General features: G+C 37.5%; 1 protein-coding gene, 1 long non-coding RNA gene and 1 other non-coding gene across 4 annotated transcripts; 1 reads left to right on the forward strand and 2 right to left on the reverse strand.

Moving 5' to 3' along the window:
* The first annotated feature begins 60 nt into the window (after window positions 1-60).
* On the forward strand, window positions 61-12,287 carry morn5 (MORN repeat containing 5). 2 transcript variants are annotated; one of them, XM_077497937.1, is made up of 6 exons: window positions 61-208; window positions 352-454; window positions 1,565-1,712; window positions 4,124-4,235; window positions 4,310-4,441; window positions 10,755-12,287. In XM_077497937.1, exons 1-6 carry the CDS (start codon window positions 193-195, stop codon window positions 10,931-10,933), a joined length of 690 nt encoding a protein of 229 aa, XP_077354063.1. In that variant the 5' UTR covers window positions 61-192; the 3' UTR covers window positions 10,934-12,287. The 2 variants fall into 2 exon arrangements, with proteins under 2 accessions (XP_077354063.1, XP_077354064.1); XM_077497938.1 differs by lacking the exon at window positions 61-208 and having other exon boundaries at window positions 247-454.
* trnak-uuu (transfer RNA lysine (anticodon UUU)) lies at window positions 4,553-4,625 on the reverse strand. The gene has a single exon. It is a non-coding gene; the product is annotated as a tRNA-Lys (tRNA).
* On the reverse strand, window positions 8,132-11,400 carry LOC144002581 (uncharacterized). Its single transcript, XR_013278772.1, has 3 exons — window positions 10,963-11,400; window positions 10,786-10,874; window positions 8,132-8,415 (listed from the first exon to the last, which is right to left on the reverse strand). It is a non-coding gene; the product is annotated as an uncharacterized LOC144002581 (long non-coding RNA).
* Window positions 12,288-12,312: the final 25 nt, after the last annotated feature.

Genomic DNA, 12,312 nt, shown 5'->3' on the forward strand with positions numbered 1-12,312 from the left:
GACAGTACACAGAACACGCATGCGTAGTGGGGATCTGGGTTAAAAATAAATAAATAAATAAAATAAAATAGTGTTTTTGTAAATCTGACTGGTCTAACTTTATAGTTTATGTATATTTTTCTTCGTGAAAATATTTCAAAAACATATATTATCACAAGACGAAACGTTCATTTGACACAATACTGACTTTGGATGTCATGTTGCCATGGTAACTGTACACTCCGACAACATATAAGTGACTCTAAAACTGTTGAACGTTTTATGCACGTCATTGCGACGGTCTGTTTTGTCTACTTAAACTATTATTCTTCCTTTTGGGGAAAAACACCATTTTCTATCGTTTTGTCATAGTAAAGTGGAGCGAGAAACAACTTTTGAGGAAACTGATCATTAAAAAAGAAGGAAAAATGGAGCTTACCGGAAGCAGTTATGAAGGGCCTACTCTAAATAGCAGGTAAGTACGAGCTATTTCAATTTCATATGCTTGATGGATGGACGGACGAATGGGTGGATGATACAACATCCTGTGTTTCCTGTCCAATTGTCACAGTATCAGTATTTTGGAGGAAGCCAATGTACCGGGTGAAAACCCACAAAAGAACAAAAAGACGAAGCAGACTTATTTTCTATTTATTTATTTATTTATTTATTTATTTATTCGTTTGTTTGCTTGTTTATTTATATTTAATTACTTTCTATTTTTTAACTTGTATTTATTTTCAATTATATTTTTTTCTATGCCTACAAGTGATGCATGTATTGTTGTTAATGGACATACAGGCACAGTGGACTCCTATTTTTAAGGCATAGAGACTAAGACAGACCGCAAAGAGCGAAAATCAGCAAATAATTGACACATTCCTACAAATGCTAAAGCCCAATATTTTGTGAAAAAATCAAATAAGTTCACTAAAAAAAAATTAATAATAATTGAATAAACGTGGATTTACAATCAGGACTTATAGATAGCCTACCCTCCAAAAAATATGTGATTGCCAAACCATGAATATGAGGAAGCCACATGTAGTTACATCATAACTTCGGATTGCTTCACTTATTGTGATATATTAACCTGACTTTCATAGTCTACAATGACTCCAGTGTGTAAACTAAACACTGTAGTACAATATTTAAATCAGGTAGAAGTCAGTGCAAATGTAGAAAATAGAGTGCAATTAAAAATGTATGTGTAAGCCTTTGTGCCTATTTATATACAGTATTTGTAAAAATGCTGTGGGCATATCTGTGCACGTATAAGTGCAGCTGTTTGTATGTGCAAGTTGTTTTTTTTGTTTGTTTGTTTGTTTTTTGGGGGGGGGGGTATGAGGGTAGGACTTGATAAGTTTTATTTTACTTTTTTTTCTTCTACTGCCTTTGCAACATGTAAGCTGTGCTTAATGATGGCCAAGTATGTAAAAAAAATATTTTTAATTTAATTTCAGTCCTTCTGTTGTTGGTTTATATGTTCAATAAACAAACAAACAGTATTCATGCATCATTCAGACATACATATTTATGCAAGGTATAAGAATGTTGACATCACGGTGGTCAATTCTGTTGTCAGGATGGAAGGAGAAGGGGAATATACCTTCCCATCCGAAACCAAGTACATAGGTCAGATGAAAGATGGGATGTTCCATGGCGCAGGGGTGCTCCACTTTCCAAATGGAAGTAAATACGAGGCCACCTGGGAGAACGGCATTGCGACGCAGGTGTGTGTTGTTTTTTTTGCGTTTGTGTGCCCGCATCTACTCTTATGTTTCACATCCGTTATACTTAATATTACATCTGCTACATGTTATAGCAATCACTCATTCTCGTAGCAGCTATTAGGTTTCCCTGTGTCATGCTTGACAAAGGTGTATTCTGTCCTGCCCACGTGCATTTACAGCAGCAATCATTGCAATTATGATCGTCAATTCAGACGAGGGTCACTTCAAATGATAGTCATGGTGAACTGTGACGAAACTCAGCCAAGACTTCCCTGCACCTGCATTGATGCAACGCAGTCAACCTTGGATAAGCAACACGGCTTTAGTCTGACCAAGAGCTTTTTATAGGAAAAACAATTAAAAAAAAAAAAAAAATAATATATATATATATATATATATATATATATATATATATATATATATAAATAACTAATGTTATTAATCGCACAGACAATAGTTTACACGATTCAATGTGAAATAAAATAACTATCTAGGACATGCAGCAACATAAACAAAAATGACCAGGCCACTTATTTTTTACTAGGCAGATTTCATAGGGGTCGAAGGTCAATTAAAATGCCCTTCAGGTGTAGTTTATTAAGTGATACAATTTGGAGGTCAACCCAAATGTATTGCACCCACATAATAGTCCTTAAATGTCATCCAAAAACTTGGACTTCAAGCCATCCTCTTAATAGATATCAGCAGAGCTCAAGATTTCAGCTCAGTGAGCAGTGGTGGCCTGGGTGGGCCAATTTATTATGAAAAGCCATATTATATTTTTAATGGGTGGGCCATGTAAAATATATAAAATATTGTGGGGGGGTTTTGTTCTATATTTTTCATAATTATTTTTTTGTTAGAAATGTAATTATTTTACAATATTTTTATATAAAATTAAAAAAATATTTAAAATACATGCATTATTATTTTATGCTTGATTTACTAATCATTTATTCAATAAATTTAGTTTTCAATGAGATGAGATATAAAATAAATTAAAATGGCATTTAATAAATGTAAAAAATGGCTGAATTAATGCAACACATATTACAAGACTTGTGATAAAGTAAATGCTCCGTGGGCCCAACTAATGAATGGAGTGGGCTGTATGCGGACCGCAAGCCATACGTTGCCACCCACCCCTTATCTTGTACATGGAGCAACATAAATCAACCACATTGCTTCATTTTTCCTGGCTGTGACTCAGTTCAACATAACTTGTTGTTCGGCAGAATGCTCAATGGCCAACCACCCCCCCCCCCCCCAAAAAAAAAAAAAAAAGTTTCAATGGAATCTCCTTAGTTGAATACTGCCAATATTATTTATATTAAAAAAAATTTAAAAAAAAGTACAGCCGAATTTTTGATGGCAAATATACCTCAAAAGTTGTATCAAACGTGTACTAAACCTTCATTTTGTAAGACGTAAATAAATCTTTTATTTTATGTGGAATTTTTGTTGTTTTAAATAGACCAATGTGGAAGTCAAGTGGAAGCAAAGAATTCAACTGTGCCAATTGTGTAGAAAAAAATTTTTTTTAAAAAAATCTGCAACATAGGAATTACAAGACTAATTTATTTGTACAATGTATATTTTTTTCATAATTGACTCCATGCTTTCGAATGAATGTCATATCTGACTGGGGCACTGCCCCGAAAGTAGCGTCACCGCTCTTTCTGACAAGTAACAAATGATCCGGGGAACTCGTCCACCTTTCTCATGTCTTAGTTACAAGCTTTCCAACCTCACAACAAAGGAAAATCAAATTAAATAAAATTACCACCGTAATCTCAATGGACAGATTCATGCTGGCTTGGTTACAAATGAATGCCATCAATTTAGAACAGTCCCGTTTGCTCCGTTTTCCATGTAGAAACAGATGCAATGCAATTTTTGTGATTGTGATTGCATTGTTTACTTAGCAAAGTAGCTGTTTCTAATAAGCAAAATTCTCTAACAATGTTTTTTTTTTCTCTTATGAGCTGTTGTCTCTTCCCACATAAATACAAACACACATATACCGTAGACATCAGTTGTCTCCCATTAGTCGATCCATGCAGAGTGGAATGTCCATCTCTGCCTTGAACCAAAAACAAGCATGGAAAGACGCACAATTCTTGTGTGTGGCTTAGAGCGCCTTAAGAGTGACATTTTTAAAAACAGCGGCTTATAGAATGTTTTCTTAAATTGTTTCTGGAGTTAGCACATAAACCCCCGGGGTCTCACTTGTAATAATTTTGGTTGGAACTAACAAACAGCACCAGTGAGTGAGTGCACATTGTTCTGATGAGGTTTTGCTGTTTTTCCACACATCAAATAAAAAAAAATAAAGTATTAAATAAATGTTCAATCTGTATGACGTTTCAATGTCTTCCACTATGATTCCTTAAAAAAAAAAAAAAAAAAAGGGAGCATTCACCTTTGCCGACGGGCTGCCATACCAAGAGAAAGACTGGGATTACTGCGACGGCAACGACAGACGCTTCTACACTGAGAGATGCAACGGCCTTCGACCAGCAGGTTGACACGGTTCTCATTTGATCAGCCGCTAAGACTTAATTTTAAGATTGAGTGATGCGATGTTTTTCATGAAGGCGAATCCCAGCTTACAGACCTGCATCCTCCGCGTGTCATTCCTGATGGCTGTTATGACTGTGGAGATGGATTCTATGACCCCACTACAAGAATTATCACTTCCTATGACGGCGCTTTCCTCAGGACGGCAGGTGAGACAAACCGTTTTGTTTCAGACTGAGACCAGTTTGAGTATACTCAACTCATCACTACTCTTACTAGACATTTGTATTTTCCAGAAGCATTTGTTGTTTTCATCATAATGCCTGAACAGGGACTTGAACCCTGGACCCTCAGATTAAAAGTCTGATGCTCTACCAACTGAGCTATCCAGGCTCTGAATTGAGGTTTCTAAGTGAAATTGATGGTCCTCAGTAATGGACTTGGGAGACTACGAATGGTTAAAGTAGCTTTTATCGATGGACTGAAGTAGAGATAGACCGATACGGTGTTTTCGGGGCCGATATGATACCGATTATTAGTAGTCAAGGACACCGATAGCCGATATTTGCAGCCGATATTCATTTTCACTAAAAAAAAAAAAAAAAAAAAAAAAAAGGGCAAATTTTAGCATCAAAATCTGGGAAAAAATACAAACTCCAGCTCTTAATTTTTTTTCTTTTTTTAATTTTAAAGCATATGTTTATTGAGCAAGTTTTAGGGTTAGTAAAATGTTTTATTTATTTATTTATTTATTTTTTAATTAACAAGGTCTGGGCTCTCCCAGGGGCAGGAACATGTTTTCAAAAGTTAAATAAAAACAAATTGTTTTCTACATGAAATAAAGTATTCCAAAATATCTGATGCATACATTTTTACATACCTCAGTTTTAATTTCAAACAAAAACAGAAGGTGCAGAGAGTTCCCAGGGTCGGCAAAAATGCAAATGAAAACTTACATATATATATATTTTTGTTTAATTTACATTTAAATTAGCAATGCAATGATAAGACGTTGAATCGGTAAGACTACCGAATCAAAAAAAAAAACTCAGGGGGAAAAAAAAAAAAAAAAAAAAAAAAAAAAGTAAGACTACCGAATGAACAATTCTGAGCTCTTTTAAAAAAAAAAAAAAAAAAAAAAAAAAAAAAAAAAAAAAAAAAGGTACAACAGCAGTTCAGTCAACTCAAAAAATAACCACTGCTACGTCCAGTCCCAGTTCAATTGTCCTTCTGTATTCAATCAGTAGTATCCTTGCTAAAGAGTGTTTTTTTTTTTTTTTAACGAAAAATACTCCTGTATGGATTTATTTTCCAACTCAAGGAAGTGTAGGGGCATTTGTCAGAGCGCGTGTAAACTCGGGATTTATTGCCTCATGGCTTCCCGTCCAGGATGCAATGATGATGAGACGGGGAAGAAAACCCCCTAATCCGGAGCGGGGAACATCTCAACACAGTAAGGAAAGAGGAAAGAGTGCGTGCATGTCGCTGTTTGAAATGGTGGAGGACAAGGTGCAACTCACCTACGCTTACCCTACAGGCCTGAATGGATTCGACGATAGATCTAGTAAGCTAATCTTCACTCCGTTTGAAGGACTCCTCAGCCTCCTTAGTTACCGTTGCTATCAAACATTCCTGCCTGGCACAATGCCAAGATGAAGAACAATAGGATCTTCAGCCAATATTCCCCCAAGAGGTCATGGGTTATTTTTGGCTCTCACAGGAGACCACACTTACTGTACCGTGGCTATACCGAGGTGGAAGAAAGTCACATGTGCAAGTCATATGTAAGTCTCAAGTCTTAAACCTTCAAGTTCTCAAGGAAGTCCCATGTGACTCTGGCAAAAATCAAAAGTCAGGTCAAGCCATTATTCGGGCTGTTAACAAGTCAGGAGTCAATTCGTCCAATCTTGGCTGTACTAAATTGTTCATAATTATGGGTGATGGTCCCTAATTTGTTTCCGTATTGTCCGTTAAAATTGCCTTTTCAATTGAATGCATAAGCAACGTGACGTTTACGTTGACCAGCTTTAGGTTCGCTGAACTGTAAAGTTAAAGTATCTTTTATCGAGTTTTTAGGCCCCACGTGCAGTACTATTTTTATTTTATTTTTTTTATTCAGGGTGTTTTTCACAAAAATTAACTGTTGTTGCTATTTTTGGCCACTGGTGGGCGCACTGACGGCCACTTATATGACATTGTGAAATTTGTCTGTTACTCAGAATTTGATGCAAAAAATTTCACTCACTTTTGTTAAGATATTTCAGATTACTCCGCAATATAATAATAATAATTCTGAATATAGGTGTAAGTATTTGCACCAAAAAACACAGGAAATATTTTGGACCTGTTATTTATAGCTTAATGTGGCTGAGGTCAGAAGTCCATTGACTTGAGTAGACTTTGCACTATTCTTTTTTTTTTTTTTAAATACTTTCAATTAACTCATTTACTCACAGCCATGTTCATTTCCCTTCGCTCCCAGCTGTTTTTACTGGATTTTGAAATATTTTTGCAAAGGCCACAGAACATTGTGTTCTATTGCTATAAAAAGATGGAGCTACTAAATGAGGGATTAGAATCTCTTTTTTTCATCAGGAAAAACAAAAACAAAAAAAACACAACTATATTTGTATCTGTTTCCGTTTGGCAGCAATTAGCATTAGAATATAGTTAAGTTTTATCAATATTCACATTCCTGGTGAAAACACTTTCAAAAGGAGCTTGTTGCAACATAGCCCTGGCTGATCTCTTAGCCTCTGCTGCCACCTCCTGGCCGTTTTTTGTAATAAGTACCATAGCTTTAAGCCACCTCTTCATGTCAGAAGCTGCATCAAAGCCTCCTCTATGCTCTTGCGTTAAAAAAACATATGTTTTTGGGAATGCAGGAGAAAGTATTAAAAAAAAAAAACGTTTTTATGTTTGTATGAGTTAATCAGGAAAATATATTGTGATTTTGTTTCAGAAGATAAAAGATAGAGTAAAGTATATTTATGTCCTATAATCGTACATAGAGACTCTTCTGCGAGCCAACCTGAAAGTCTCCCTGATTTTCTTGACGTGTGAGTGACTGAAGTGCAAATTAGAGGTTTGGACTCCGGGTTATTCTTGCCAACATGTCAAAGTGCCTTTTAACGGACCCCTCAGACCCCAAAACTGCTCTGCAAATATGTGAGCGCCGTTCAGCCAATTTGAACTCCGTTCGGAACATACTGCGCTTATGAACTGATGAGTGGCTGGCAACAGGCAGCAAATATTTACATTTTTTTTATTGGTGTTTGTCACTTGGCAGTGACCAGCAACAGCAGCAGTGACTTCAACTTATAAGTGCATGAAACCACTGAATTTATTAAACTCGTTGGCAATTAACTCATTCACTCCCAGCCGTTTTCACTGAAGCAACCCCGTTCCGTTTTACTGGATTTGGACTGATTTTTGCAAGGGCCACAGAATATTGTGTTCTACTGCTATAAAAACATGGAACATACCAAAAGAAAAAGTTGAGTCTCTTCTTTCATCAGGAAAAAAAAAAAAAAAAATAGTATATTTGTATCCGTTTTGCAGCAATTAGCATTAGAATATAGCTAATTTTCATTATTATTCACAAGATTCTTGCTGCAACGTGGGCCTGGTTGATCTCTTATACTCTGCTGCCACCTGATGTCCGAATTTTGTAATAACTACCATTGCTTTTAAGCGACCTCTTCAGGTCAGAGGCTGCACCAAAGCCTCAAACCCTGCTCAAGCATTTAAAAATAAAAAAAAAATAAAAACGTATAAATACATCTTTGGGAGCAAATGAGTTAATGAGAAAGTTACCCATGCAGTTGTAGAACCAGATTAGCGTTACAATTTTTTTTTTTTTTTTTAATATATATGAAACAAATTATGTATAGGCTGAAGCTAATTTGTAAACACTCTTTTGGCAACATCGCAGGCAGCTGCAGGGCGACCATATTGTTTGGCGCACCTTCCTGTTTCTGGGATAAGCACTTCCCTTTGAAAGTGCCTGCACTGTGAAAAAAAAAAAAAACATTCACGTGCCAACAAAAACACCTCTGGTGACTTAACCGCAGCCCCTCCCCTTTTGTCCCAGTCGGTCTGAGGTGTTCCACGGACAGATAACATCAACCTGGGCCTTGAGAAGTGGAATATTTGAAACGCTGGCTGCGCACACTTTGTACATCTGCGGACATAAAACACCATTTGGGTGGAATCCAAAGAGCGGTCGCGCATGGATGATCATTTTTAAGATGCGTATCAGACCAGACGCTGTTTTGTTGTGTGATATTATCATAGAAGTGGATTGGGCGCAGATGACTTACACATGTACTGTTGCATTCCATGTGTTGACATTCGGTTCTCACAACAAGATTTGAAGAGTTCAAACGCAAAAGCAGATGTCTCCATTTATTGTGGACTGAGGAAAATGAAGTTTCTCTATGTTTGGTTTCAGGTTAAGGCTAATATTTTTTAATTTTGGATATTGTTAAAGTTAATTCTAAATTAAGCAATTAACAACATTCACTCCCAGCCATTTTCACAGAAGCAGTCCAGTTCGCTCCAGGCTGTTTTACTGGATTTTGCAAGGCCCACAGAATATTGTGTTCTATTGCTATAAAAGCATGGAACCTACCAAAAGAAAGATTAAAGTCTCTTCTTTCATCAGGAGAAAAAAAAAAAAAAAAAAAGTATGTTTCTATTCCCCTTTTGCAGCAATTAGCATTAGAATATAGCCAAATTTCATCAATTTTCACAAATCTAATTAGAATTGTATTTCGGCTTTTCAACATGGCCCTGGTTGAGCTCCTTTGCTCTGCTGTCACCTACTGGCTGTTTGTGTAATAACTACAATTCTCTTCAACTGTTCTTTGCCGTTGAGAGGCTGCATCAAAGCCTTCTGTATGTGTTAGCATAAAAAACGTATAAATACGTCTTTGAGACACTTAACACTTAAAAAGTGTATTTATACGTTTTTGGGAGCAAATGAGTTAAGTCTAATTTTGGGGGTGTTCGAAACAACTGAGTATATCAGTATGAATGGTTTTCTGTCAGTATGACCATCAAACAACCAAAAGTGTTGCATTTATATTGTTGAGTATGTTAACCGATCTAAAGTGTTGAAAATGACTATTTTGGAGTTACTGGTTAATTTTTTTTGCCTTTGACAGTGAAACAAAACTATTCATTGATTGCACAGTTACCCTCTTCCTTGCCATTACAGGACGACATGTTCTTGGTTTATGTGCGACAACAAAATGTTGAGAATATTTATTTCCCGGCCACCTGTGTCTTCAATTTAAGCCAACTTAAATCGCCAGCACCCAATTTGAAGAGGACGCCATTACCGAATACGTGAACGGGGGGGGGGGGGGGGGGGGGGGGGGGGGTCAATCTAATCATCATTAATGCAGGTTTTAGGGGTCTCCTCTTGACCCGGTGACGAGGTACATGCGGGCTACGATGATTACATTTTACAGCCACAAAGACGGACGGAAAATGTTTGCAGCTGCTGATAAGTTCAATTGACCAAACCAAACCCCAACCCCCCCCCACCCAAGTAGTCTTCCTCCTGATCAGGTAGGAAGAAGATTGGGGGAGTTTTGTGCTTGAAGTGGCTGTTAGCGTTGACGCCCGTCGCTGCCAAATTACACACAATCAGTCGTCGACCGGGACCTGCCTGCTAACCCCCCCCCCCCCCCCCCCCCCCCCCACCCCCACCACAATGGAGCTCCACGCGCGCTACAACCTTTCGGGGTGAGGCCTGCGCAGCGCTCAAGTGCATGCAGCTGCGCGCGCTCCAGAGAAGGGCGACTTCCCCTGCAATTAGCTTCACATTTCACTCGTAACAATTGACGAACTGCAGCATTATCTGCTCCTCTGGCAGTCCTTTTTTGGCAGAACACACACACAAAAAAAAAAGGGGCAGCCATTTTGTGAGGGGTTATTGTTTACGGGTGTCTGAAGTGGCTGTGAGAAGTTATTTTCTCCTAATTGTGAGGCTTATCTTGATTGGACGAAAATTTACCAGCAACCTGAATGGCACTTCACTGCTCAAGCTGCCTTTTACACACACAAAGTGACCTGCGTTTTTAATTTTTCAGCTCAGTCGCCATTATGCCTCCTTTCATGCCGTGCGCGATTACGATTCAGTTAACAGACCGATAGAGTTTTAAATGTTGGTCAAGCGGAAGACATTTTCGGGAGGCCCCGCCGTGCTTAAATTTGATGTGCAGTGAGTGAACCCCCGTCTATTGCGGGGGATACATTCCAGACCCACCTGCTATATACATGAAACTCCATGATACATACCAGATAAAAAAAAAATAAGTTTAAAAAATAAAAAAAATAAAAAATCATTTTACACCTTGCAGTTCTTGTAAAGAAAAATTTGAGGTTGACTTCCCATTTAATTACGATGTGAAAAATGTCCCCAGACGTACTAAAACTCAAGTAAACATTTAACATAAATTACATTTTATAAAAACTCAATGTCAAATGTGTTTGTTTTTTTTGTGTTAACAGATGACTCTGAACATGAATGGATAGTGCGAACCTGTCGAGTGGCGGAGGATCCGATTCCTGAGTCCTTCCTAGAAGAGGTTTCCTGTGTTTTCAACTTGGGAGGCGAGGAAGAAGATGAAACTGAAAATGAAAATGAAACCAACATTACAATAAACACAGTGGAACCTCCAAATTTATAATTCAAAGAAAAACTGAACAATGTTCTTACCTCAATCCCCCAAAATGTAAATGACAAAACAGGCTAACCTACATGCTAACGTTAGCTTACAGTGTAGCTGTACATTTTAGCTCTGATTGTAGATTCCAACAGCACTATTTTTGAAGGACATGTACTTTCACTGATAATAAAAGCTAATTGCAAATACGTAATTACGTTATATTGTCGGGCTGGACATGACAGGGGAAACACAGGAGACACCAACACGCAGACGCTACACCTAAAAGAATAAACAAAATGGAGCCACCGCTCCCGACGCACCGACTGTCAAAGTGCACCAAATGAACACTGACTGGTCAAACCTGTAGCAACGATTGTGGCGAAGGTCCTAAACCAGAACCAACCAAACTAAAGCGGCACAGAGACTGCGTGGCACCGAGGAAGACCGCAAAAACCACTGAAACCAAACAGACAGCACCGCCTCTCTCCCTGGCGGCAACAGAACTTAATAGGTGGTGCCACACCTGAACTGAGTTTGACAATCAGGGCTCTCCCGCACCCTGATTGGTCAGTCGAGCCCCGACGCCCACCACTCAACCATGCACACCTGAAACAAACGTAACAACGTGGGCCGTAACATTTTCATTTTAAGATTATAACTCTATAGTATTTTATTTTAAATTATATTTATATATAATTTAATAATAATATAAAAATGCGTATTATTCAGAAAAAGTTTTTTTTTTTTTTTACAATCTAAGACTTATGGGTGCTTCTTAATATCAGGATTTAAAAAATGTACGATTTTATATCAAACATTACTGTATCACATGTTTTATTATTATGAAAATCACTCGTCATTTCTTTTCATTATAATTCTAACTTGTATATGCGAGTATGAGGATGTATTATTATTGTTGTGTATGTCTATGAAACAGCAGTAAGAAAAGCCCTCTTGTTTCCAAATTGGGTACGAGTCACAATTTTCTTGGTCACTTGTTGCTAGGCAGAATTCAAGAAGACCCTTTGTGGCCCATGACTCAATGAAAAACCGTTTCAAAAACGTCCTTATTCCAAACGGTCGGGAAATATAAAATATTTCCCTCCGTCCATTTGCCCTCTTGGTCATAACAAAGAAGAGTTTCACAACTACTGTCAGCAAATTGTTTTATTTTCTGTCAATATGAGTTGATGCACAGTTTGTGTTGAAGTATCCGTTGCTTGTATTTCTTTCTTATTCCAGTCACTCTGTGGTGCAAAAAAAAAGGACGATGTCGTCTGATTTTGTTTGCTAGCCACTCATTGACCACAAATCCATCACATTCTGTTTTATTGCATTTGTTTACACAAAACATTGATGGTGTACAGTCTATCAAATAAACCTTTACGTTTTCATTTCAT

This window comes from Festucalex cinctus, chromosome 15, assembly GCF_051991245.1.
Source record: "Festucalex cinctus isolate MCC-2025b chromosome 15, RoL_Fcin_1.0, whole genome shotgun sequence".
NCBI classification, from domain to species: domain Eukaryota; kingdom Metazoa; phylum Chordata; class Actinopteri; order Syngnathiformes; family Syngnathidae; genus Festucalex; species Festucalex cinctus.

Excerpts from the sequence above, each read along its gene's own strand:
- morn5 (XM_077497937.1), top strand. Across the intron at positions 4,236-4,309 it reads CAACGGCCTTCGACCAGCAG|GCGAATCCCAGCTTACAGAC; the intron begins GTTGACACGGTT and ends TTTTTCATGAAG. Across the intron at positions 4,442-10,754 it reads CGCTTTCCTCAGGACGGCAG|ATGACTCTGAACATGAATGG; the intron begins GTGAGACAAACC and ends TTGTGTTAACAG.